Genomic DNA, 27077 nt, shown 5'->3' on the forward strand with positions numbered 1-27077 from the left:
AAAAGAGAATCGATAAAACTCCTTGCATGCCGATATTGAAAAAAAATGACCTTTCGATTTACTCTTTAAGATACAAAAAGAAAAGAAACTTAATCAATAGACATCATCAAAATTCCTCTGATGAGAGGTCCTGAAACAAGGAGTTTACATTAAGAATTCTTCAGAGGAGTTATGTTCCTGCTCTGAACTCCTTCCAATGGGACTGTTCCTGATCCTATTGGGAAACTTTGGTGGAAATGCTCATTTTAGGCCACTACCTTGCAAAGCTGCGAATTAGTGGTGCGGGATTGCTCACACACTGAAACACAAGCTTCTGCAGAAGTGTCGTCACACTTCAAAGGTTGATAGGACTGCTCACAAGAGATGGGATTTTTACAGAACTCTGCCTTCGCTCCCATCTATGTTTTAAATTTTCCTTTGACATTTTTCCATGGGTATGAAACCCTGCAATGCTTAAATTGACTTTGCAGTTCCTTATATGTAATTTACAGCTTAGCGTACCCTGCAAGCACACCAAAATGACACCGAACTCAGTATTCCATCAGGAGACCTGCCGATAACAAACAGCTCTGCCCTGGCAGCAGCATTAGTACTAGAAAACAAGGGGCTCATCCATGACCTTTTCATTAAGATTCTCAATCTCCTTTGCTCCGAATTCCTCAGCCAGCTTGTAGGATCCCGTTTTATGTTGTCTTTGGGTTTTACAGCATTCAAAGATAATAATGACGTTCTGATATCTTTCTTTAGTGGCTGGGTGGAGCAATTCAGAAAATTGTTCTTAGTGTTCCCCTCCTATTTCTGCAAGATTTCTCAGAGGGATAAGGAACAGCCTCACATAAAAATAAAACAAAACAGACCCCACAACCAAGAGATAACCTGATGGCAACATTATTTTTCCTGTCTTCTTTTTAAGCTACCTCTGTTATTTAATATGCCTCATAGCCATATTATTACAGATAATTGACATAGATAATGACACATCTATTTAAACAGTGTCTCTCTTGTGGTTTTGAAGTGGCTGGTAAATACATACTACTGCTCCCCAAAACATATCTTTTATTTAGCCAGAGGATCAAAACACTGCCTTTCTTCAGCCTCGAATCCCACAGATAAGTTTGTTCCCATCCCAAGTTTTCATGCAAGAGACAAGAATGTTTAGTCTACACCTTATGTTTATAAACACCTATTTTGGGGGAAGAGGATGCTTTAACTTCTTTATACAGTGCAGTATTTGTCTTACCACTCATGGAAATAAATACTGTAGTGTACTCAAAACTGGTAATTCTATAAAGAAATGTATTTTTTGCACTGTTACTAATTAGTATTTGAAACCACAGGTTGATTTTTGTATGTTTTAATTTTCCGTTTGAGAGAAGACAATGAGGAAAATCAAGGGGTTTTGTTTCTGTTTTTGCAAATAACCTCTAGGATGATCAAAAGTGAACAGTCACTGCTGTAGCTAGAGAGACAGCCTGGATGGTCCCACGACCTGCTGAGAAAAGCTCATCTGAGGTTTTTATCAGAAGTGAGGTGATGTTCTGAGAACCAACAACTGCAGAGAGAGACGGCAATGCGAACACACAGCCTTTTCATTTTAATTACTAAGTCTTTGCAGAGGTTTGCATCGATGGGGCTGTGGGTGGCTGCAAAAACTTCCAAAGGAAATTCTCTTTTTAAAAAATACAATCCCAAAACAACTTGTAGGCATAAACCAGCATTTTACCCAACAATTGCCATTCTAGATGCCTATCTTTTCTTTAGGATTTTTTAAGCGGGACAAGATCTTGTAAAGATCCTAACATTTTCCTCCTCATTTTGATGGCAAAAAATCTCCTTGTTAACACCAGGACCGCTCTCTGATGTACTTTGCAGTGTCTGCTCCTTTTTTCCTCTCTTTCTTTATTTTTAAAAAGCATTCTTAGATTCATGGAAATTTTCTCTGTTCAAACAGATGAGATAGAAATGTCTCCCCCATGAAAAGAGCCTTAGAGGAATGGTAACTGTGAACAACGCTCAGCTGGTGCAGAACTGATGCACTCGTTGAACTTGGGGAAGCCGTGTTGGTTTACACAAAATAAGAGGCTCAGCTGCATTTGTGAAACTGGCTCTTCCACTTCGAAAGTTCACCTATCTGAGCACAATCAGGACTTTGAAAACCTAGAGCCTGTGGGCTGAATTTTATTAGGAACAGATGGGGCTAAGTGGCATAGACAATTTACCTGTGCACCTAAATACAGTTACATATATTTATAAGTATAAATATACCAGCTGGCATCCATTTCCTCACTAATCAAAACACCTTTGGCCAGACATACACTGCTACAACTGCTTGGTTTTCATGCACACAAGTCATACCTGGTGGCCTTCAAATCACAAAAACTTGATATTGCACAAATTCTCATTAATAATCTTTGATCCTATAGGAAGGCTTATGCTGCCAAATAGATAGTTGTTGAAATCTAAAGGTCAGATCATCTAATATTAAACAATCCAGCATTTGATAAACCCAGAGCACAAGGCAGAACTGAATTTTGAAGCTAGCGCTCTTCATTCTTGCAGATAAGTGCATCTTCCCAAATAATATTTCATGGTCAGCAAGACATTTCCTCAGCAAGAGACTTGCATGAGCCTTTAAGCTGGGTTTGTGGGAAGGAAACACGCAGGCTTACATAAGCTATTTCAATCCAGCAATTCCTTGTGGTTAGGTAATTATATATACTAATAACTTCACAATGACAGTATCTGGATGTAGCCTCCACAAACACATAACAAAGCAATTTAATATTGTTTGTGCACTCCAACGTTCTCAAGCAATGACTCACACTTCAATGCAAGTTCTCATGCTACAGAAAACTAAGAACGGACTTTGTGAAGTTGAAGTCCCAAAGTACTGCATTCAGGAACTGCTGAAATCTCTTTAGAGACAACAACCCGCTACATATTTTATACTCACATCTCTACCAATCGTAGCTCTGTATTCATAGGTGTGCATAGGATGTTGATAGGGACACTTGCTACCAATCGCAAGATGATGACACCACATGTTATTATACTGATCAGAAATAGTGACATATCTTAAAATACTGACCATCCAAAAGCAAGGCAAAGTTAGATGAAATCTGATCAAAGACCCTTTTCTTTTTAAGAACTGCCTTACTTAAAACCTCCTCTGGTACATTTGTTTTCTAATATGCACAAGTGATAAGTGATATTGTTTCAAGATTAATTTTGACCTTACAGACCATGTGGCAAAAACAATTCCCCACCAATGTACTTCCATGGAAGTGCTTAAGTCCATGGCTCAAAACAAGGAACTCCAACAAGAGCAACCAGACTTTCTTTTGATATACAGTGAGAATAAACAGAAAAAGAAGCAAATACACTAGAAAGTCCTAACATTTTTTTTTTAGTCAGATAAGAGCCCTTTCCATAACTTGGGAGTCAGAAATGCATTTGCACCAAATTCTAAAATGCCTTGACATAGTAACAGCAGAAACCTTGGGAAAATCGTGTTTAAATCAGGCATATTACTGAGAGTAGACACAACCAGAGCATCCCAAAAGTTTTGCTTGATACAGGCTTTTGTTTGCATAAATGACTACATGCAACCATTTATTGCCCTTAACTAGCTGCAGAAGATATTAATGGCAATTTAGTCCCCCCAAAAAAACCTCTGTTGAGCCACTTAAACTTCTTTTTCCCTGTTCCCATCTGGGTCCTTTAGGATAAACCTGCTCCACCCTGGGCTCTGCCAGGGCTACAATTAGTTTTGGAGACTAATAATTTATTCAGAGAGTGCAATGGCTAAAACATTTGAAAATTTACGTCAACTTCAGTGAGGGAATGCAACTGCAGAACAAGGGTAAAAAATTCTGACAAGTGAACACTTTTCAAATTCGTCTTCCAAAATAGTACTTCAGTTACTTAATTTCTTATTTTTTGTTAGAGGTTAAAGAACGTTCCCTTTGAAAAATGTTTTGATATACACAACTGTTCTTCAAGGTCTTTGTTTGGAGCTGGGGAAAATGACTTGAGGGATGATTATAAATCTTTTCCCAAAATTTCAAGGCCTTCCACTGAACTGGACAAACTCCATACACAGTCTGAACTCACCAAGATGGTTTAGTAGCCTCATGCAACCCCAAATATTCTGCAGTAGGCAGACTATGGGTCTCCTTTTCCTCTTTCTGTTTTAATAGAGGCTCAAACCTTCCCAGAAAGAGGGGGACACAATACATAACACAGGCTCATAGGTCCCACACTACTGCACCACAAACCTGCCTCCTGGTCACCTTTGTTTTCAAAGTCCTTTAGGCACTTGAATTAGCTGCATAACCAGCTGCTTCTCACAGTTTTATGCATGTGTTTCAGGCTTACTATCCAGTATATGGACATGCAGACAGATAAAAATAGTAAAACTTCAATAAAGGCAAAGAGTATTGGCGCTGCAATGCCTTTTCCAGTGTAAAATATTCACAGCTGTATTAGATTGTCCCATGCGAATATGAATGGCATCATTTTATTAGCTCCAGCATAATTCAGTCACATAATTTTCCCAGCTCATGAAAGTGTATATATTTACTTTTTTATAATCAAATGCAATAATGATTTTTTTTAAAAATAACTTTCAGGCAAAGGATTGCAAAATAATAGGAAAGAACATATGGGAAAAGTCACTTTTGACCTATGTTTTATCCTTAAAACTCAAAAGTGGATTCAGTATTAAAATCAAAGCACTCCAAGTATATTGTGAAATATTCACAGCTGTTATTATTGCTTGATTTATGTGTGCTAGAGACCAGATTATTCAGACTGTTTTCACAAGCAGTATGTTAGTAAACAGGATTTTGTTTGGTAATTATATTAAACATGTCCATATAAGCTTGGAAATAATTACAAATGGTACTTTACTGTACTTGATAAAAGCACTAAACAACAAGAACTAATGATGGCAAAAAGGTCTTCTCTCATTTTCAATAAAGCTTTCCATGTGAAAATCTGTCAACATGAAAAAGTTACTGCTTGTCATTAAAACCAGGCTTCAGTTCAGTAACATGTTTACATGTTGTGTTCCAGAAGGGGAAGAAAATGCAATTGAATTACTATCCTTAAAGCCTGTGGTCTGCAAACACACAATCTGCTCTGGGCATTCTACTGATGTCAACTCCTTCAGCTTGGGAAGACAAAAAAAAAAATGCAAGTTCAGCCTCGTAACACATTCGAGAGTTTTGCACTACCACCACAATTTGGTAAGAGCTTAAGTGAACCTTCCAGATGTATTTGCAAAATGTTTGCAGTGGGTATGCCCGCCCACATCAGGCATTTAAGCTTTACTGTCAGTACTTGTACCAGGTTTCACTGATGGATGAATAATAGCAAGAGGAGGCGGAAGAGGTTGCAGCAATACGTCACTGTGCTTGGTGCACGTCAGTAAACGACTAATTATCCCTCTGTTTCCAGCTCTCACATTAACTTACTAGCAGCCCTTTGCCTTTCTCCACAATGGCTTTATAGCACAAGATCTATTTTCAAAGCAGACTTCAAAGTGACTTCTCCGAATTAGACCGACTGCCAAACTGAGGGCTAAACTGGGCTTCAGTGGCTCCCAAGACCAGGGTAGTAGGACCTCAGACTGCTGGTTGCTTTTGAAGATGAATAACAAGCTCATCACCTGTCATGCTTCTCTTTACCAAATACACGCTGTACTTCTCAACCTCCTTGTTGATACACTGAGATGGGTGAATGCTCTTTCCTTTGCTAATGGTTAACTAGAATTTAACGCCATAGGCATATTTTTCACGCTGCTGTAATGAGACATATTTCCTACATTGCCAGCAAATAACCTTTTTCTTTTTTCCCCATGGCAACCCAGTGCTCCACATAACTAAGCATCTTACTGACTTCAGTAGAAACTTTTCTCAAAGAAGGTCAGAATAATTTAGCAATAAAGACCCAAGCAGATAAGCAGCTCTGTGCTTATCCTGTGTTACGTTACAGAAGCCTGTACACTAGATTCGTTAATCGAGCTTTAATTCAGAAACCTGACACTCTCTTCTTTTCTTGTAACCATTTTTGTTTCTTGTTAATGCAGCCAGATGGCAGCTCCAGTTTGATTACAATTCTCCCTACATTAATGTGAACTCTTCATCTTATTACTATCAGATGACATTTGCTTTCCTTAATGTACATAGTTTTAGAAAAATTGCAGAAGTGCTATTGCTGTGTTACATGAAAAATTCCAATGCACATTTAGCTGATACAGCATCAGCTGCTGTTTAAACTGGGCTTAGCTAATGGACTTTTAATGTCACTGGGGTTATGTGCAGTTACTGGCTATTAGCAGGAATGGACCCTTTCTATAAAAATCACTTTTCCTCAAGTGTGTTGTTTGAACATTCCTTCCTCTGATTTAGTGACTGTCACCAAATACAAAACAAATGCAAGGACGCTGGAATCTACTGTTATCTTTAAAACCAACTTAACCTCAGCCTGGCCTCCACAAGCAGAATATGTGTTCTGCATTGGTACTAGTGGACATAAAACTTTAAAGACAAAAGACTGATTTTTTTCTTGTCTTGCTGTGGTGAGTAAATCCCAAGCACTCCAGCAAAATTAATTGGACAGATAGCAAAGCCTGATCGAGGTACAGCCATCAATTGATTTCCCTAAGAGAAAGGATCTTTGCAGTGAAACCAAGTACTCATAAAATAAGCTCATGAGTAATACATAGCAGATGAATAGTCCATGCAATGTCACTTTGTCATTTTAATTCAGCTTTCTTTGCAAATGTTTCTTATAAATGCAAATTTAAGTCTTTCCTCGTGAGACTACCAACCGATAGAAATGTTTATAAAGCAAGTAAGTAAATTAAGACTTAAAAAACATATCTGGAGGTTTTTATCTAATAGCCATATTTACTACAAAGAATTTGTATATAACATTTAAGGGGAAAAAATGCATACAGAAATAGTGTGGGACAAGCAAAGGACAAAAGCTAGCAGAGCTGAACAGTTTTGCCTCTTCCAGTGCTTGTGAAAAGCATATGGCACTTCTCATTCTACTGCCTAAACCCGGATAATAACCACTTTTGTCATCAGCTACCAGGCTGCATTTCTAACTCAAGCCTTCGAAGCCCTTGCTTTTAGTAGTAGAGGTCTTTAGTTCAAAGATGACTGATTGCTGAGGCAGGAAATTGCCGTATAATAGATATTTATGTGGATATCTGCCTACAGTTGGTGACATTTGGCTGTCAGTGTTCTTATCTGAAATAACGTGACAAAACCCGAGAGAAAAAACATCTACCTGGAAGAATCTCACCAAGATGTTTTTGAGTGAGGCACTCTTAATGTCTCTACAGGAAAGAGCCACATTGCTACATGTAAAGGAAATAGAAAACCTCAAAGTTATTCAAATTATTGAGCTTAAAAAAAAAAAAATACCCAAAAACACTTGCCAGTAAAAAAGATCAAGATCTGTCCATCCTAGAGTCTCACTCTACTGTGTCAACATATTTTTAACACAGAACCGTATCAGCTTCTGACGTGTGCTGGGTTTGAAATTAATGGAGCTAGATTTGTTGGCAGTCATAACCTGGCCTTGTATAGTGTTAGTCTGTCCTCCTTGTATAGTGTTAGTCTGTCCTTGGTATAGGCACTAGGGATTTAAAAAAAGAAAGGAAACCAGTAGTGAACCCACACCTCCCAGTACTGAACTTTCTAGCTACAAACTTTCTAGTTACTTAGAAACAAAGAAATTAGGAACTTCCTATTTGCTACAGCACAGCTATTTTACACCAGGAGGAGAACGAAAGGCAGCACTGCATAAGAAGTTTGCTGCATTTTATTTGAGCAAGGAACTGAAAAAGTCACCCTCACCTTCAGAAACTGGTGAGGAAGCACAAAGGAAGTCCCTAAAACTATGTTTGCAATGTCTGCATGAAAGGAATTTGTAACGGGGGCAATGACTTGCCAAAAACTAGTGCAGCTTTGGGACCAAAAAGCTTAGAGAAAGGAAAACTAGTATTCCATAAACCAATTCAGTGAGATTTTCAGTGAGCGGCAACGGTGCAGTGGCACATTCTTCACAGTCCCATCCCTTAACGGGACAGATTTCCAGTTTCCACAATCAACTCTGATTTTCAGATCTGAAGTGACTGAGTTTGACAGGGGAAACTTCATCTTCTCTTAGTTAAAAGCACCATTGAGTTTTGACCGAACCCTGAAATGAAGGCTGTGGATTGCTCCCAGTAATTACCTGCACTACATTCAGTGTAGGTAAATCCAACGCACGAAAACGGAATTAGTTTCGCTTGCTATTCTGTCCTACTTCTTATTCCTCGATTTCTGTATAACTGAACTGCAATTAACCTCATTCACTGAGACCATGTCATTATCTTTGCTCACTATGTAAACTTTCCAGTATAAACACATATGTTCAGATTGGATAAGACAAGTGATGTATTTAAACAATAAATAAATACACCATATCATACAAGTGCAGCAATTCATGTTGCAGATACTCTTTTAGCAAATTTATGGTTAGAAAATAGCTCTCTAAGAAGCTCTAAAATACTAATAATCCTGTGGTGATCACTTTTCACTGCTTGACATGAAATGCACTAAATTAGAGGAAAAAAAAAAAAATATATATATATATATATATATATGTAATGCCTGGGGAATATCTATCAATTCAAACAAGTTTCCAAAGCGACTGCAATAGAGTCAACCTCTTTTGGCAGACAATTCAAGGCTTACTTGCACATTTCCTAGCTGATTAAATTCAAGATTTCTCAAACAATTGCACCCAGCACTTGGGAGACCAAGAAAAACGCAAGCTTTCCTTTTTCTCAAAGGATACGCTGTTAATCCACAGAGCTTAAAGTTTCAACCTCTCACTCAATATGAGACTAAGAAATAAAGCTACTTTACTTCTCAAAAATAACTAAAAAGGGATTGGAAAGAGCTACTTGACAAGAAAACATCCAGTTGTTGCCAGGCCGGTAAAACCTATCTGAGCTCCTTAGCATTATTGTTGATAATATTACCTCAACAAGAGAAAAATAGATACTGATTTAATTGCCTAGGCAACCTCATAGCTTTAATGACTCGTAACGCAACAGGGTCTTTTGGAGCGTAAGTCGCTTATTCAGATGAATGAAGTACAGTTGAATAAGATAGTCCTGAATTGCAGATTAAACCCAAATGAAACAAAACAAGCCAAGGCAGTGATCCTTATTCCATTTCCAACAGTGCTGCGGTCACCTGCTGGATCTACTCTTGCTCTTCCAAATCTGGGACAGCACTGTGGATTTCACTAGGCAAAGCAAATCCTCCCAAATTGCTGCCACCATAAAGTCAGAGCCTCCAGGAGGCATCCCTGGTTCTAGGCAACAGCACATTGGTTTGCCTTTCGTCTTGTACACTTATTTCTAGATACCACCAGATATAAAGAAATCAGTGGTGAGACCCAACAAATTCGATATCGGGAAGGTACCTGGGAGCCTTCAAAGTAGCATTCCCTCCACAGCATCATCCATGAGATTGTTAGACAAGAAGGAGGATGAACTAGAGCACCAGGGTCTTGAGTAGTCAGAAGCCTTGAGTTTGCATTTTGGCTTCCTTACACATTTGCTTTGCACCCTTAGGCAATTTCCCTTATAATTCTCCACCAAATAGAGATAAATAGAGCTGTCCTCCCAGCCCAGTAAGATGGATTGAAGATTAAATAGTTTATGCAATGCGACAAATAAGAGTCTCCCATTGTCTCTAGTAATGCAAACACGTAGCAAGGCCATCCTAAAAACGCAACTGCACGTCCCACATGGGAGGTATCACCAACCAAGATGAGCATACACAGCTTTTTGGCTGTCTCTTTTCTGTCCTGCCGGCACAGGACTCCTAATGAAGGAAAGAGAGAATTTGAGGAGGTGCTGATGCTCTGCAGCATCATGTCCTGACATACAGGACATCCCTGCCTTGATGGGGTTATTGCACAGTCATGAAAACTAGAGCAGCACTGCTCATGTGTGGGAAATAGCAAAAGTACTTGCCTAAATCCAGCATTGCCTGCCCTTTCCTGGCAGCACTAAGGGCATGTCTGGCACCACTGAGAATCTAGGTCTCCATCTCAATTTGCACCACAATAAAATCGATATTATAAAAAAAGCAAAAGAGAGAGCAAGACCTATATGAGCAAGGCACATATAATACATGCCTTCACCAATGTTCAACTAGGAAGATAAGTGAAGTTTAACAGTTGAAATGTATGGAGTTGAAATGTATGGAGAAATGGAAATGAAAATTGTTATTGTCAGAAGACTTCACAACTTTGAGGATTTTTTTATTTTTGCTGAACACCTAACAGATTTTCAGAGTGGGTAAATAGAAAGTGTTTGACCAGGGAGGTAAATATTTGCGGCTTTACTGACCTTTTCACTAAAATAACTGAATCTTTTCTGGTTTTGATTAAAGTTTCTTGTTTGTTTTCCTACCTCCCTTCAGTAAATAAATAAAAAGGACTCTTTCTTTGTTTGTTTGTTTCCCCTGAAATTTTCCATGTTGATAAAAAGGACATCTGTAAGTGAAACTATTTTGCATTGAGCTTTTCTTCCCCAGCCCAAACTTTTAGATAATAATGCACCAGGCTATAAGAGGACTCCCCCCATCCTTGGTCTTTGATGAATTAGGAGGAAATCCCATGTTTCCTGCTTAACATATGTGCCATTTGAGTTGGAGTCATAAAAGCAAACAGGAAGGTGTTCTAGTGATGGCTACCAAGGGGGAAAGCTCTACATGAGCATCTCTGGGGTTACCAAAAGCTGGGGACAACAACAGTACTAAATAAATCCTCTCCCTGCCACATTGCTGGAGTTTGAGGTCAGAGTATCTGCAGAGGACCCTATTAAATTAAAAACAGGAAAACAAGGTACCTGCAAAATTAAGGGGAATTTTGTTGTTCCTATTTGTTCAATGTAAGCTTCTTTAAAACCGTTTCCCTTTTAGCATAATTTCAAATGCTTGCTTACAAATGATGCAAATTAAGTCTTTCTTTGCATACAGTTTGCCTCCCAGAAGACTTAATACCATTTCCTTCAGATCGCCTCTTGGATAATGTTATGATGGAAAGCTCCAGGGACGTCTGCTCCTGAGACTGGACTCTACCAAGCACACACAATAAATCACTTAAAACACCACCGTCCCTTCAGTCCTTGGAAGCAGTTAGCACTGAACTGTGCCTTTGCACAACATTATTCTGATGCTACGTTGACAGAGGTTGTAGCCAACTGGAAAACTGCTTCTTGTCTCTTATCCCTCACATTTAATCCTTGACTTAAGCTTTAAAAGCTTGCACTGTTTTCTACCACCATGTGAAAGCAAAGATGGTTAATGAAAATGACAGGCGATGTAATTACTGCTTTATTGGCACCGATGCCAAGATTGCTGCCTGCTAAACTTGAATACCTCCACTGGGTGGCTAACAAGATGTGCACTTCAAAAACCAGCACAACCCTCTCTCCACTTGAAAGGGAGGAAAGAGGGAATGGGAACAGGAATGCCATTTTTTCCTACAGTTACATATATATATATATATATAGTTATGCGAAACACATTGCACAGGCTGAGCACCCATGACTAAATTAACCTTTATTTCAAAGATAGCACCCAGTGACGTGTTTTCAATGACAAACCAATGATCTGAACATTTGAGACTCGCATTGAGTTGAATCCCCTTTGACTAAATTGCATCAAACTACTCACTACTTCGAGCAATGCAAATTAACCCAGGAATTCCCCTTTGCAACAGCAATTAAAGCATATTTTTCAGATAAGCTGCACAAGCAACTTCTGTGCCTTTTTCCAGAAAAAGTAACCAGAACTGATTCCTCAAAAGTCCAGTGACTAGAAATCCAGAAAGGCAGCAGAAAGTAACAAACACCCATACACTATACACTTAGCTGGCAGCCAAAAATAATCATAGCTTCACTTTTCAAAGTATAGTTCTCCTTAGTATTTTATATATAGTCCAGAATCTGGTTGTATACTGTACAGAAATACTGAATTGTTATCCTAGTCAGTCTGGGCTCCTCTCACCTTCCACAGGAACTGATGTTGCACTGGATCCCAGTCAACTGAACTGTGCAGACTGTGCCTCAAAACACCACTTGTACACACACACACAAAAAAAAAAACTATAAAAAAATAAAGGCATTTACTTGAAAACATCTAATAAATATAACCCACATTTTCTCCTCTCTTGCTGCACAGACCAGCTATGGAACCAATTTGCCCGGCCTTGGCACGGAGCTGTGTTCCTGTTTGCAGACGTACTGTATTCGGAAAATTAAATTAGGAAAATCTCTTTAATATGGTTAATGCTGTTTCTTGTTTCTGAGTGTGGATGTCACACACAAAGCTGGTCCCAAAATACAGTGAACAACCAGGGTTTTGAGGCTATTACCAAAGGAAAGAAAAAATGTTGTGTGATGAATGATCTACATAAAACGATTAAGTGTAAACATTCACGACAATTGTGGAAATGTTTAGATACACTCATGCACTCTTACTGTACAGAGGAATAAATGACACTGACAGTAATTCTGAAAAGCCATCAGAAGGGGGCTGTATTTGATGTATATACTTTTTTTTTCATAGCTATTACAAGTGGTTGCTAGAGACTGGAGCTGGAGGAAGAGGAGTCCAGATTCTGGCTCTGGTGTTCTGGGAAGGAACCGCTTCTCCACAGACAGATCCATCCATTTTATTCTTTCCTAAATGGCATCTCAGTCAGCAAAGGAAACCCAGTGGCTCTTTGCTTTCAACAAAGCCTATTGCAGTAATAAAACGCTTCTCAGGGCCACACTGGGCTACCACATCCAGCCCAAACTCATCAACGTCACTGAAGTCTGCCAGAGCACATCGCTTTAAAACAAATTGATGTTCCAAGTGGGTTTATCCATTCACAACAAAATACTACTTTGCCTTCGCTTTACTAATACAAATACTATTACACCCACATGATCAAGTACAAGCAGTCCACTGATGCATCAAGATAATTAAGTTCTTTTCCCCTTTTTTCAAACAAGATATATTTAGATATTTAATTAAGAAGTGCATCCCCAAAAGGTTAGTAGATTCACATGTTATATTTCACTTTTTCCACACCAAGCATTTTCAAACTGCTGCTGTTGCTAATACAGACCGTGCTGGGGAAAGACAAATATCTGCACATATGGCTCTTTTACAGTTTTCTTTTTAAATTATCACTTGGATTTAATTAGATTTGAGGGGTTAAGCATTAAAAAAATGTAATCTTTTGTTGTAAAGGAATAACCGAAACAAAGACTCATTAATATGCAGCCCCTGTAACTTTTTTATCCATCTCCTATGCCATCATTATTAGCCCATAAAGCTGTCTGAACCATGCCTGGCACTACAGATAGACAGCCTGACCCTTCTTCTTGTCCCAACTGCCCCCTAAAAAGATGAGAACCACAAGATAACTTCTTCAAACACTCTTACTGCCCAAAGACAGGAGAGTAGTAGGAAAGTAGTAGTTCTGTCCTGATAACAGTGGAAAAATGCTTAGCTTCAGAGAAGCAGATAAGAAATACTAATAAAACAAAAAAGTGTATTTAGCTCTGCTGAGAAGCTCACAGGATGATGCTGAGATGCAGCGACATTAATGTCTCTGACAGAGAGTGGGGGGGTTGATCCATCCACCACTCAGTTAGTAACTTTATTTTCCATGAAGAAATGGAAAAGGAAGGCATGAGAGCAGAAGCCCAGCAATGTTCATCATTTCCTTAGCCTGCTTCAAAAGGTAAGGATGGTTGGGGAATGGAGAAGAAAAGCAGAACATGAAATAGTACTAGTAGCAAGTATTGGAAAAAAAAAGTACACGTCCTCTTTCCCTTCCCCTCCTTCCTTCTAAAACATAACTGTGTTTGTTGTATGAAGAAAACAGAATACAGAGATCGGTTTGGAGTGTAACTTCCACGTGTCCTATTCCTGTAGCTCTCAAAGGAACACAATCAAAAAGACTAGAGGGATGTTTATATTTCAAAGGAGACACTGAATGGAGGATTGCTTCGTTAAAATAGGTTGGGTAAGAATGATTTCAATGCTTATGCATTTTTGGAAATATGTAAATAAAACAGAAGGAAAACTTTGCCTGGTGCTTTATGAAGAGAAAACTTCCTGAAGAGGGCATAGTTAAACTGTTGATTCATTGACTCAATGAAGCACTACATACACATACATGAAGATTCCCTCAGCAAACACCAACCAAAATATCCCTCAACTCTGGGAAAGGTGCCAAAACCAGGTCTGCACCCAAATTCTGTGCCTGGTCCTAACAAATGGGAAATTAAAATAAAAGCACGTATGGAAAAAACAAGTCCAAGAGGAATGACTGCATCCCAACCACATTCCCTGGATTTTCCACTCTGTTGTGAAAGATTATCACACACTGCACGTCAGAAAGCATTGCTGAAGAGCTCTCTGTTCCGTCCTGGGTGTCCTGTGACCCGCACATGTGCCACCCTTCCCAGCAGAGGTGCAGGAGACCTGGTTCCTCACCCCTTGTGGCATTTCTGTCCCACAGTGTTGTGCTACAGAGGGTATGAGTGAAAAGGAGAAACCAACTGAAAGCATAGGATATGAAACAGCTGAGCACAGGGGATCCTCTCCTCTCTTTCCTGCTCAGACCATCTGTCATGTGAATTACCCACGTCCTGCCAGCAGGGCAGGCAGGCTCCTTTCTGCTCCACATCCAACTATCTGAGAGGACCTTTCTTGTTCAACATCCCCCATCTACACAGACAGATACATATGCACTGACAGCCAGGTGTACATACACATGGCACCATTAAAACCTTTAAATACATGACATCAAACCTGTCTTATCTTGAACATGAAACAGACTAGTGAAAGGAAATGCTGGTATGCAAGACACAGAAGAAATGTGACATGATGCATAAGGCACTTTTGTACTCTCATTTGCTGCTACCTCTTTCTCATGGCCAGGTTTCTGGAGCTTCCTGAGTGTGTGACTCTGAGGACATAGTAAGTATCAGTTGGAAACAGATTAGCACCACATAGACATCATACACAATGCATCCAGCCCACCGGCAGCAAACCTACGGCTCCCAAAAGCCTGCCAGGGGCATTTGGAGTCAGAGCGACCTGCACCGCTCTCCTGTCAGAAAGGCCATGGAGGAATGAGCTTTGAAATGGCTGGGTGAGAGCACGGGGTCAGATCTGTGCAGTCGTCTCAAGTGCCTCTCCACAGAGATGATGGGGGGGAAACCAAGCATTCTTCCACTTGCATTATGCTAATAACTCCAAACCAAAGCTTTGGTGCATATTATTACTTTTGGTGGCACATACAAAAAAAAAAAAAAAAAATCTACAACCAACCAACCCAACAAAACAGCTTCTAAATTTCCCATTCTCTTGCTAACCACATAACCAGGATCTCCAAGTGCTTTGATGAACCCACACATCCTTGTTATGCGCAGCTCTGCCCACATGCAGCAGCAACCTCTCTCTCTCCAGTGCTGAGGAGGTTGTAGAAAAGTATTTCCCAGCAAAAGCCACCCATTTCCACTTTAGGTCTAACTCCTGGGAAGAGTAGGGAAAAGCACCGAGAAAGTTTATGCAGCATCAGCTCGCAGGAGGAAAAGCCTCCTGTCCTGGCTGTCTGTGACACACTGAGCCAGGGCTCTTTGTGATGCTCTCAAAACATCATTAAACACGCACTGAGAAGCAAGACATTTTCACTCGGAAAGGGAAATTTACACGTTTACACTCGGAAAGGGAAAACAGATCAAGACGTACTCCAGAACCCCCGACAAGGGAGCGGAACAAGAATTTAAAAAATAAACACAGAAACACGGTAACTCCCTTCGGGTATATCACGTTTTAGGCAGGAAGAGAAGGGTGCGAGGGGGCTTCAGGAATGACCATCGCCAGCAGAGCCCCGGGCAGGGCTGTGCGGCTGCACAGGGACCCCCGCCCCGCACCTGCCTTTCCCACGCACCTCGCCAGCCCGCCGGGCACCCGGCACCACTCCCCGCCGGGCGGGGGGCTCCTTCAGCCCAAACCCCCCTCCGGCCTCCCTGTCCCGCTTGAGAACGGAGTGCAGGGAAACGCCTGTCCCGGCCAGGCTCAGAAACCGCAGACTCGACCCGCCGAGGGCGACCAGAGCCCCCAGACCCCAGCGGGGTCCGTGCAGGCGGGGGAATGCGTCGCTTGCACATATACACACAGAAAAGAAAAAAACGGCATAAATTCGCGTGTTCAGCCCGCACCCAGAAGATGCCCCAGCCCCTCTCCATCCACCGTCTGCCCTACCTTGCGCCGCGGAGCCGGGGCGGCTGGCCCCCAGGATGGCCAGGGCGGGGAGCACCAGGGTCTGCAGCAGGTATCCCAGTCCCGGCCCGCAGCGGGCCGCCGTCCCCTCCAGCCCCTTCCCCATGGCTGGGGTAGGGGGCGAATCTCGCAGAGCCGCCGAGCTTTTCGGTGCCGCCTCTTGCCTCCGCCGGCCCCGTCCCGGAGGGAAGCGGAGGGGCGCGGAGCGGCGCGGAGCCCCCGCGAGGCGCTCAGACTGCGTAGGGGGCGACGGGGCGAGGGGCACCGCTCGTAGCGGCGGGGCAGGGGCGCTGCATGGCCCCGCGGAGGGGCGCGGAGCGGCGCGGAGCCCAGCGGAGCGCTGCCTTCTTCCCGCGGGCGGCTCGGCGCGGCTGCCTCCACCCCGGGGGTGGGCGGGGGCCGAGGCCGGGGATGGAAAGAGGGGGCTGCGCCGGGCGCCTGCGATAAAATGCGAGCCGGAGAGAGGAGCAGACCCAGAGGGAAGGGGGCGGGGGAGGCTGGGAGCCACCCGCTGCAGAACCGGCCCCCTTTCGCCTCCCCCGCCCGCGCCCCCTGCGCGCACACCCGCGGGCACACCGGCACACATATGCGAGTTCACACACATGGCAGTGCACGCTTGCACACACACCGACATACCCCCACCCCAGCACCCCCAGGCCGTGCAGCCGGAGAAGCTCCAGGAGCCAGGGCTGCACCAGCGGACCCCGCGGCACCCTTGGCTCTTTCTCGTCCCCACATGGTCCCTAGGGGCCTAACACCCCCCACACCCGCTCTGGAGGGCTGTCTGCTCCCATAAACAGCAGAGTGGGGGACAGCGGTAGGGGCAGCACCAGGAGGCAAGTTGGGGAATCCCCCAACCCTGGAGAACATCTCCCCCTTTACCGCCCAGGGTCTCTCTCTTAAGGATGGGGTTGCTACCTGACAGACCTTACCCTTACACCCCCAAAAAGGTCTCCCCAGCCTCTGCCATCACCCCATGCCCACCAAATCTGAGATTTGCTGCTCAACCAGGGCTCACTTAGGTTTTACAGTTGCTTTCTAGGGCTTGTTTTGTTTTTAATTTGCCTTTGCCCAGCTTAGGCAGACTGTCCCTGGCCATGACCAGACCCAGCTTCTCATACACAACATTTGCCAATGCCAGAGGCCTGCAACCCTATAGCCATTGTCACACCATGGTACTCCAGGGAGCATCGCCTTCTCCAGCCCAGAAGCTGCCTCCAAGCAGGGCTGCTAGTGAGGAAAGGAGCCCTATTTTCCTCCAAATCATGGCTGGGATCTTCCCAGACATGCTGCCTTTGCCTTCTGCCCCAGCAGGAAAACAGTAGCAGCATTGGTGATGCTGCAGGAGGGTTTCCCAGGGGCCAGAGGAGCTGCCTGCCCCCCAGGGAGGCTCCATCTCACCTGGCCCCTGACTTTAATACCCTTCCCAGGGAATTATCCAGACCATTTCCTTCTCTGGGTTTGAGGGAGGGCAAGGTTTTTTTTTCTCCTCCTCAGCAGCTGCCACAAAGCTGCAGTGAAACAGGAAAGCAATGTTTCTCTTTTTTTGTACAGGCACAGAGCAAGAAAAAGGGACAGATTTTGTTCTGGGCAGTGCAACTGGGTATGCCTGGAAGATGCTCGGGAAAGGTGCATTTCAAGCCCAACAGGCTGATTTACCCAGAAAAATCTAAACAGTCCTCTCCACTAGAGCACTCCAGCTCTCCATCTCCTGGCTGTACCACATCTTTTAAGGGAGCAAGTCCTGCCCGCTTCAAACACTACAGCATAGTTCAGAAAACATTAAGGCTCCACCATAACCTGTGAGCGAAGTCCTGAGGCTGTGTAAGCAGTGAAAGGGAAACTCTCAACTTGTAGCTATGCTCAAAGGAGAATATGTCTCCCAAACAAGAGCTTCTTTGATTGCACATGCTCCCCACACCAATCCCTGACCTCACACTCCCCAGCTTTATGTCTCAGGATGGTGGTCAACAGAGCAGTCCCCATGTATGATGTTTTTTTGCCAGTTTTGCTATAACTCTAAATCTGGAGCATCTCCCATTGATGAGTATTTACTGTTTTCCCTGTGTTAGGGGAAATTTTGCAGAGGCAAGAAAAGAGATCCCTGAAAGATACCACATATGGAAGATATATTTGTTGCAGCACCAGCTGACGGGCACATCTACTGCCACGAGGGATAGGGGAGGGAGGGTTTGCTTCTCCATTAAATGAAGTTAATTTATTTTTGATGTTTTGGGGCTTCCCAGGAGTAATACCTATAGTTCCAGGCTTAGTTTCTAGTTAGTAGCTCAGTGACCTCATTAAATAGGTCCATCCCAATTTCATGATGATGTCCCCTGCAGCTCTGCCCAAGAATCCCTTGTGGCTGCCAACCTGTCAGCCTCTCTGCCCCAGAGTAGGTGCATAGAGGAGCATTGCTGCTTCACAGCCATGGTGACAGAAGCAATGGCACGGGTACAGTAACCTCTCAGTTTAGGGAGAAAGCAAATCATTTCCCAATACCTAAGCTGTGGAGGACAACAGAGGAACTAGGGTACTGCAGGCGGGAGCGTTCAGTAATCACTTTTCTGCTGGAAGTAGAGACACCTTGACCTGCAGAAGATGATTCAAGCAATGGCAACAAATAGCTAAATAGGGGTCTTCTCTGGAAAATGTGCTTTCAAATCCTTCTATGCTCCATTATGCATAACAAAGGGCATCCGAGGATGCTCCCTGTGCCTGCATCATGGAGCTGCCTCAGAGGGTCCTCTGTGCACTGACAAATGACACTTGTGTCTGGGCCATCCCTAATGCCACCATGCTGGATTTTGTCCATTCAGGAGCCAGTGTGCCCTAAGGGCTCTTCACCTTTCTCCCTGTGAGATAAGCAGAATTATTATCCCAGCTTAATAAATTTCAGATTTGACACAGGAGTTAAAGTACTGAGATAATCCAGGGATTTGGGATTAGAAAGTGCAAATTGCCTGGATTTATTCCAAAAGTACTAATTTTGGTTTGGGGTTTTTTTTCCTTGATAGAACCTGCCTGGGGAGGCGTTTTCCTCACTGTTTAAATTAGTGACATATTAGTACATATAATGTAAGTTTATCTTTTTGTCACCTTTAATGTCCTTAAAAAACACTGCATACCCTTCAAAAACTCATCCAAAGCAAATATTAATCTCCAGTTTTCATACTTAGACAAAAATATCAAGTGTCAAACAGTTTGCATTGGAAAGTGGATTTAGCAGCCTACCAGGTGTTGCCTTAGCTAGTTTTCCAGGTAAGTTTGAGAAATCACAGCTCCAAATTAGACACCCACTGTAAGTGACGATAAAACCTAGGGTAACATTTAAAAGCTTTCTATGTAACTTGTGTACTTATGGATTTGTTTATTTGTTTTCACAAAAGAGCTTTTTAAATGAGAGTTAGGTTCTAAATCGATACTTGAAGTTTTTCACCCCTGCTGTCAACTCAGGAATTTCAAGCTCTTGACAGGCAGTTTTTGAAAGCACAGAGCTGGTGAGTTTGACTTCAGTGTATTTTATCGCCCAAGCACCTGGAGTCACAAAGCAATCAACTAGAAGGCATATTGGATCAGAAAAGTCCTATCAGCTTTCATAATTAATATTATGAATGGTAGTATAGGTACCCATACTCTAGATGTTTTCTTAAAATTCTCTACATTTATAAGAATTTATACAAACCTTAATCTAATTACAGAACTCGAGGGAAGTTGATATTTTCTTTTGTTATGGTGGCACAGCTCAGGAGCATATTACTTGAAACAAAGAGCCTCAATCCCCTTTGCAAAGACTTGCAATATTTAATGAATGGCTTTGGAGCAGAGGTACTAAGGTCCCGTGTTACGTGGGGCTTGAGAAATACTGGTTTGAACAGGGAGAGGAATCTCTTCTGTGCATTGATAATTTCAAGTAAGATTCAGTAACCCATCCTCGCACTGAGCGTTGTGTCCCCAGGCAGATACTGTCACCCCTGAAAAACCAGTCTGAGGACTCATTTGCTACACAAAAGTTACTAAGGGATGCAGATTCAGGCTCCACATGGGGTGATTATGTTTGATAGTCTCTCTCTCTGCCATGCTGCTCTTATTTTATGGCAGAGACCAGCACAACGCAATCCAAAAAGCAGATGTGTGACAAGCCTCTCACTTCACTGACATACATACCACAAGCTATCAAATACTGCAGTTTTCTCTTGCAGTTTAGATAGGCAATTACTTCTTCTGTCATTGCCTTGTGTGATGCTGTGGATCAGAAAATGAAACTACACTTCTGATATCTTACTTTTTAAGACCAACACAAACTTACTCCCAGTACAAACATTTTTCCTGCTGGGAATGACTGTTTGTGGTGGGATTTGGTCCAAGGAAAATTCATTTATATCTAGTCAAATGTAGTAAAACAACTGATTGCGTTTTGGCTTCCAAAATCGCTACTTAGTTTGCTTGTTTATGGAACCAGATTGCACAAAGTTCATCCATACTCATGTGCTATACTAGTGTGCTAAATTTTCAGTCTTGGCATAATTTTAGCAAGATCATGGGTCAACATACACGTTACAACCCACAGAAACAGTTTAAACAGTGTTTCGCCTCATAAAAACCATCACTGAACTGTGCTGCTCCACTTAGGAGGCCATATGATGTCCTGCTCCTGATGTCTTCTCATATGCACTTGCTCCCATTTGCTTAATAAACTTAAGGCAATTAACAACTTCCTTGTCCTCATGATGTTTTTCACTAGTATGACTCTTCATACCGTCTGAAGAGGACGTTCCTGAACTAAAGAACCATTTCAAGTAATTACACTAAAGGTAGGGCCAAATTCTTCCCCTGTATTCATGCTGGTTAAAGTGCATATCTTGCTATTGTACCCTGATTTGTGTAAAATCCCATTGTAACTTGTGCAAGAGGATGCTGCTGGAACAAGGGATTCATATGTCTCGGGAACAAAGGTAAAACATTCAAAGCTGTTTCAGTTTCACTTTCGGTAGTTAGGGACGCACCATATTATTGAATGGCAGTGGGACTTGGGCTCCTTGCCCATTTTTGAAATCTGTGTCCTCCAGCTACAGCCAAATAATGCATCCAAAGAGCTTTTTCTTTCATGTGAATTCGCTGTAAACAGATCACAGATTTCTTATTTATTTATTCTCTCTTCACATTTGTTTGGTGAATATTTTCTCTGAACAGTTCCCGAGCTGTAGCTCATTCATGCACAATTCATCATCAGTATTTGAAGTGCAGCATTCAAACTATTTTCCTTACTGCTGCTGTATGATGCCATATCAAAACATTTCCCATCTACAAATATCCACTAACACAAAAAAAAAAACCACCCCAAAACTTGACAATTTTAGTCTCTATACTCATTTGCCTGACTATTTCCTGCAAAAATACAAAAGGTGAGACCTCCTGTCGGTTGGTATTTGTTGGGAAGTGATGCGAGCGCTGGCGCTGCCTCCCAGCAGAGGGAGGTGTGAGACCCCGCTCCGATCTCCAACACACGGATGCGGAGATTTTAGGACCGGCTTCTCCTTCCCTGAGCGTTTATCCGGGAGCAAACACCTCGGGGAGGTGCGGCCGTGTTGGCTACATTACCCTACAGCGGGTTCCCGAGGGCTCCAGCTTGAGCTGAACTATAGGGCACAAATAACTTGGGAAAAACAATATCTCAGACTGTTGCGCAACACTGTTATATCCCTCTCTCACTCTCAACATGCTTTTTATTTTGGTAGCATTGTAAATTCTTTGAGTTGAAGATTAATGTGAATGACAGGTAACAGTTTCTACCCCTGGATTATCCCCGTCAGTTTCCACTGAAGGGATTTTTATTTTTTATTTGATGGTGGTAGTTGGCTTTGTTTGGTTTATTTTTTTTATTGGGGGGGGTGGGTGGTTTGTTAGTTTTTTGTCCCTTGTTTGTGTTTTTGCTTGGTTTTTTTTGCTGTTTGTTCTGTTTTACATACCAAGTACTAACCTCTGATTGTCCAGTTCAGGGTGGGCTTTCCCCAGATTTCTTTACCAGTGTCACAAGAGTCTTATCTCCAATGTCTCACTACTACCACCCTGCCCACCTCTGCCTTCATGGCTTTTTCCTGCCTCACACACAGGGAGATAACGACATAATTGCACTTTGGGATCTTAGTTTCAAATTCTCCTATTAGGTCTGTATGCTGAGTTGCTCTTACTCGATTTATTATTTTATGGATTCTCTTGCCTGAGACACTTTGCATAAAGTGGCATTAAGAAGACTTATAACTACAGTATTTATTAAACTGTTTCTTAAGGGAGGGGAGTGCAAGCAGAGAGAATTATAAAGGAAATCTGGCAAAAGATGTTTAAGAAGATGCAGCTTCTATGAAGAAACACGTTTTCTGATAAACTTAATAATTAACATCATATCTTGGTGCTCTGCAATAAGATCAAACTTAGGCACAGACCTGTATAACATTCATTTATCTGCTTCTAAGTCAAAAATAGCATGTTTTTAATTGTTATGGATTTTATTTATAGTTCAATACATTTGCAGTTAATAAATGTGCAGTTACAGCTAATGCTATTTTGTGAAAACAGATCACATTAAGCAAACTATGGGAGTCTGAGTATATGGCAATGGCCCCAGCCTTCCCATTTAGGTCTACTTCACAAGAAAAAACAGCTATTTTTGTTGTTTGGGGGGTTTTCCTTTTTCACTTTGAAACCTGGCAAACTGCTCTGTTGTACAGTGAGTTGGAAATGCAGCTCTCCCTACCAGCTGCTCTACTGCACCTTCCTAGAACACATTTTCTCCCCCCAACATACAGCCAGATTATACTTTTTTACGCAACAGAAAGAAGCTTTCATAGCAAACCCCTCAAATTCCTGAGCAGCATGCGATGGTAAGAGGAAATCTGTTGTAGGCGCCTGTAATGGGAAGCCTGGCTGTGTGTTTTCAGTCTATTTTTCTCCTGGCCTCTTGGTGGCAGGGCAATTAGAGCTCAAGTGTACAGGGAAAAGATATCCCAGTACAGTAATCAAAGCAAACATTATATGGATTTTGATTGCTCCAACAAGAATGAAGTCTTTGTTAACTGAAATAGCTTTATTGATTCGAACGAGAAGACGTATTTATTCTGTTTTGTGAAGTGCTCCAAGCTGTGTATTTAATGCTTATGAATTCAGAGATGGAGTAGAAAAGTTCTGTGTAAAACCATAGAAGAGAAACTATATAATTTCCAGAACATTTATGCTAACGTTCTTTTCATAAAGGCAGTTATAACAGTCATAGTTATCATTATCATTTTATAAGATACTTTAACGTTTCACAAATGACATGATTTGTTCAAGTCAAATAATTAACAACATTCTTGACTGTTTAGCAATAATTAGTTTGTTTTCATAGAAATACTCCATTTCATCTATCTGAACAGAGGCTGAAAAATGATGGAATAACAAAAAATGTTCAGCCCTACAGCTGAAGATGAAAAGTTTATGAAAATAAAAATCATCCATAACAACAACATGTGATCCTGTATTAAGAGTGACTTTTAGCTCCTTAAAGCACGTTGTTCAATGCTAGAAAGTAAGTTATGTAGTTTGCGTTCCTATAGTAATTTAAATTGACAGCCTTAAGATTTCTTTTTCTGAAGACATTCTTAGGAATTGAGCTGTGCAATTCCTTATGTGCAACACAGATAATATCAAGCAAAACTTGAAAAATAAAGAGAAGACTCCCCCCACAGTTGAAGCCCAACTGTGACCACATGCATTTCTCGTAGTGCACTGAATAAAAGGCTCAAGTTTTTGTCCCAAGTAGATGTAGTTAATCTGACTCTGCTTATTTCAGATGAAGTTCCACAGAGATTTGTGGAAACCAGTTCAGGGCCTTTGGGTATAAATCCTCTATGTGAAAAACTTTGCGCCCTTTCACCTATAGATAATAGCGAGAATGTTATTTTGACTGGGGAGCGTTGCAGGTTATCTGCAGCTATCTAGTTTATTACCACTTTAATTTGAGACCTACATTTTTATTCATTGTTTCTCTTTTGAATAACGTTTTGAAAGATGATATCAAATAAATGGACCCTTGGCTGTGGCCCCACACAATGCTTTCAGTTATTAGACGTCTCAGTCGATCTGTGTTTAAGGATGATTAAAGTACCTTGCACTGGGTTTCTTAGCTCATTTTGTTCCATGTGCATTCATAAATTAGTTGATGATAATCTATGAATAAAAACTTAATATTCTAAATTATCCTCTATAAAATGTTGCAGGTTTTTTTCTCTTTCTTCTTCTAAACTGGAACTGTTCACAGATTCTCTTCAAGAGTCTGATAAGGTGCAGATTACAACACTGGCTTGATAACAACCAAGAATTCTGCTTCCTCTCTGAGTAACATGAACTCCAAGATGAGAAAGGGTACCTTATCTTCATAACTAAAATATAATTAATTATTTAGTCTTTAGGTTATTAAAACCAGCTCTGAAATATGGAACAAGAACTCACTACAGAAAAACTCCAGTCTCTTAGACCCAACAAAGCAGCACCAGTGATCATGTTACTGGCAAGGAAAACAATTGTTTACACCACTAAAAGCTCCTCCTTCTCTAGACCAGAGGAGGTGAAAAGGGGGAAAAACCAATTTTGATAACAAGATTAGACTAAAACACCTCTGCCTGGAGACTCATCGATTTCTCAGGAATTGAATTGTCCCAACAAACAATGTCATTTCACTTAATGATCCCTTTGAAAAAGCAAGTTTTAATGATCAAGTGACCAAGATAGAAGGTGTGGGATGAAGGAGAGTAGACATGGAAGGCAGACAAGACAGCACATTTCCAGATGGTCTCAAAATTCACAGGGAATGACAGTAAGTTCGTTAACGATTGGAGACCTCTGATGCCCTCTGCTTGCTCTACATGCTCTCGAACACATCCTAGAAGAGGAACGGGTACATTGGAACTGAGCAAGAGGAGCATTTTGGAGGCTGCTGGCTGACATTTTTGTCCTTTGAATTTTTAATTGATAAGGAAGATTTGGTTACTTTAGAAGAAAAATGAACAACTGATCACAGTTTACAAGGATAAGCATGTGGGACAATTGCAGGAAATGGAACACTGAAAGTAGCAGGACATTATATATAACCAGAAAGATTCTCTTTCTTAGAAGTATCATATAAACAATACGATCATAACTAGGACAAGATTCACAGTTGCAGGCCAAGAAAAATGTTATGATTCTAGATCCTCCCTTCACCTCTAATGTTTTAGAGATTGCAAAAATCCCTCAAGGAGCACAACACAAAGCAGCTCACCCTACCTTGAGCCAGTTTTTTTTTTAATTTTCCTCAGAAAGACTTATTTTCCACCCATACTTACTTTTATTCCACACATGCTTTCTATCTTTCTCTGCAAGGAAAATAATTCTCCCAGTGATGTTGCACTATGGCCCTGTTCTGCTATATCCTCCCCAAAGCAAAGGTCATCAGCTGAGCGCAGCAGCCAAGCTCATTGTCATGTCAGAGCCCACAACAACCTTGGAGGTCTCAGCTCTAAGAGGTGTTCAGACATGTTTTAACAGCACAGCCTCTGGTGACCGGCGCCTCAGTAGTTATTAACTTGTCATTCTTTCCAGAGTGATGCCAGGAGAACAGTGGTTTGCACTGCAGTATGTGCTGTGAGCTTGACTACGCAGTGGAAGGTGGATCTGTGACTTTACCCATCCAAAACCAGAGTGCACAGATTGTAAAGGAGCCACTGTGCAGTCTTAGCCCTTTTGGTATGGCCCAGACCTTTTATGGACACTCTTCTGCCCTAGAAGTACTATGTGTCCTTAATGTTTACAAGAGAACTCAGATCTCGAGTGATAGTGGTCTTAGGATCAACAGGCAAGTCTACATTCAATGCCATGTTTATCCTCCCAGCGGGTGTTCCCAGAATCAGTACACACATCAACAATTCCATAACGTATGAGTAAGATGTTTATTCCTTGCCACAGCTCCAGCATTAATCATTTGTCCTTCTCCAAACCCCCAGTAAAACTCTGTGCCATGGAAAAGTACTAAACAATGTGTGGTGTCCTGGAGCAGGACTGCGCTCAGACCTAGTCTGGACTTAACAATACAGTTTTGCACAGGGACATTGCACTGCAGTACAGCTCTCTGCCTCCAAATAATAAAAGAGTTTCACATTCAGCTGATTACAGAAAATATTGATAGACCTGTTCAGTCACATGCCTTGCTTTTGACCTATAATGTTGAAGAAAATATTATTAGAGACATCTGAGAGTAAGCACATAAACAATTTTGAAAACAGCAGATCATTTATGTGGTTCTTTGCATCCAAACTACAGAAAAAAATCTAAGCTGGGAGGACTCCTAACATTTTACAGCAGTGTAGAAAGCTGCAAGACCAAACCTAATGGAGTTTGCCTGGATATCAGATTGGTATCACGCTTATTGTCTGCTGATGAGTGGCATGATTAAGAAACAGGTGCCAGGCTGAGGATATATGATAGGAGGAACAAGACATTTTTAGATCACTACATCTAGTTGATTCATTTGGAAGCACTGATAAATAGACACAGCTGGTGATGGAACTAGGAGCTGAGCTTCCCTTTTTTCCCCCTCTGTATCCTATTAAGTATTGATACAAGACAAAGGTGATGGGTATTGAGAAGCATAAACTGAAAGCAACTGGAAGAGAAAATAACAAAGAACTAATA

The 27077-nt window shown here is 41.7% G+C and overlaps 1 protein-coding gene across 1 annotated transcript in view; it reads right to left on the reverse strand.

Annotated features, from left to right (window-relative positions):
- Nucleotides 1-16545, reverse strand: part of UNC5C (unc-5 netrin receptor C) — a 226525-nt gene extending 209980 nt beyond the window's left edge. The window contains exon 1 of the mRNA XM_082051376.1: nucleotides 16356-16545. Coding sequence (XP_081907502.1) covers nucleotides 16356-16479 — 124 coding nt within the window. The 5' untranslated portion in view covers nucleotides 16480-16545. The remainder of the gene's footprint in view (nucleotides 1-16355) is intronic.
- Between the last annotated feature and the right edge of the window lie 10532 nt (nucleotides 16546-27077).

Source organism: Streptopelia decaocto (genome assembly GCF_964273445.1).
Source record: "Streptopelia decaocto genome assembly, chromosome: 4".
Classification (NCBI taxonomy): Eukaryota; Metazoa; Chordata; class Aves; order Columbiformes; family Columbidae; genus Streptopelia; species Streptopelia decaocto.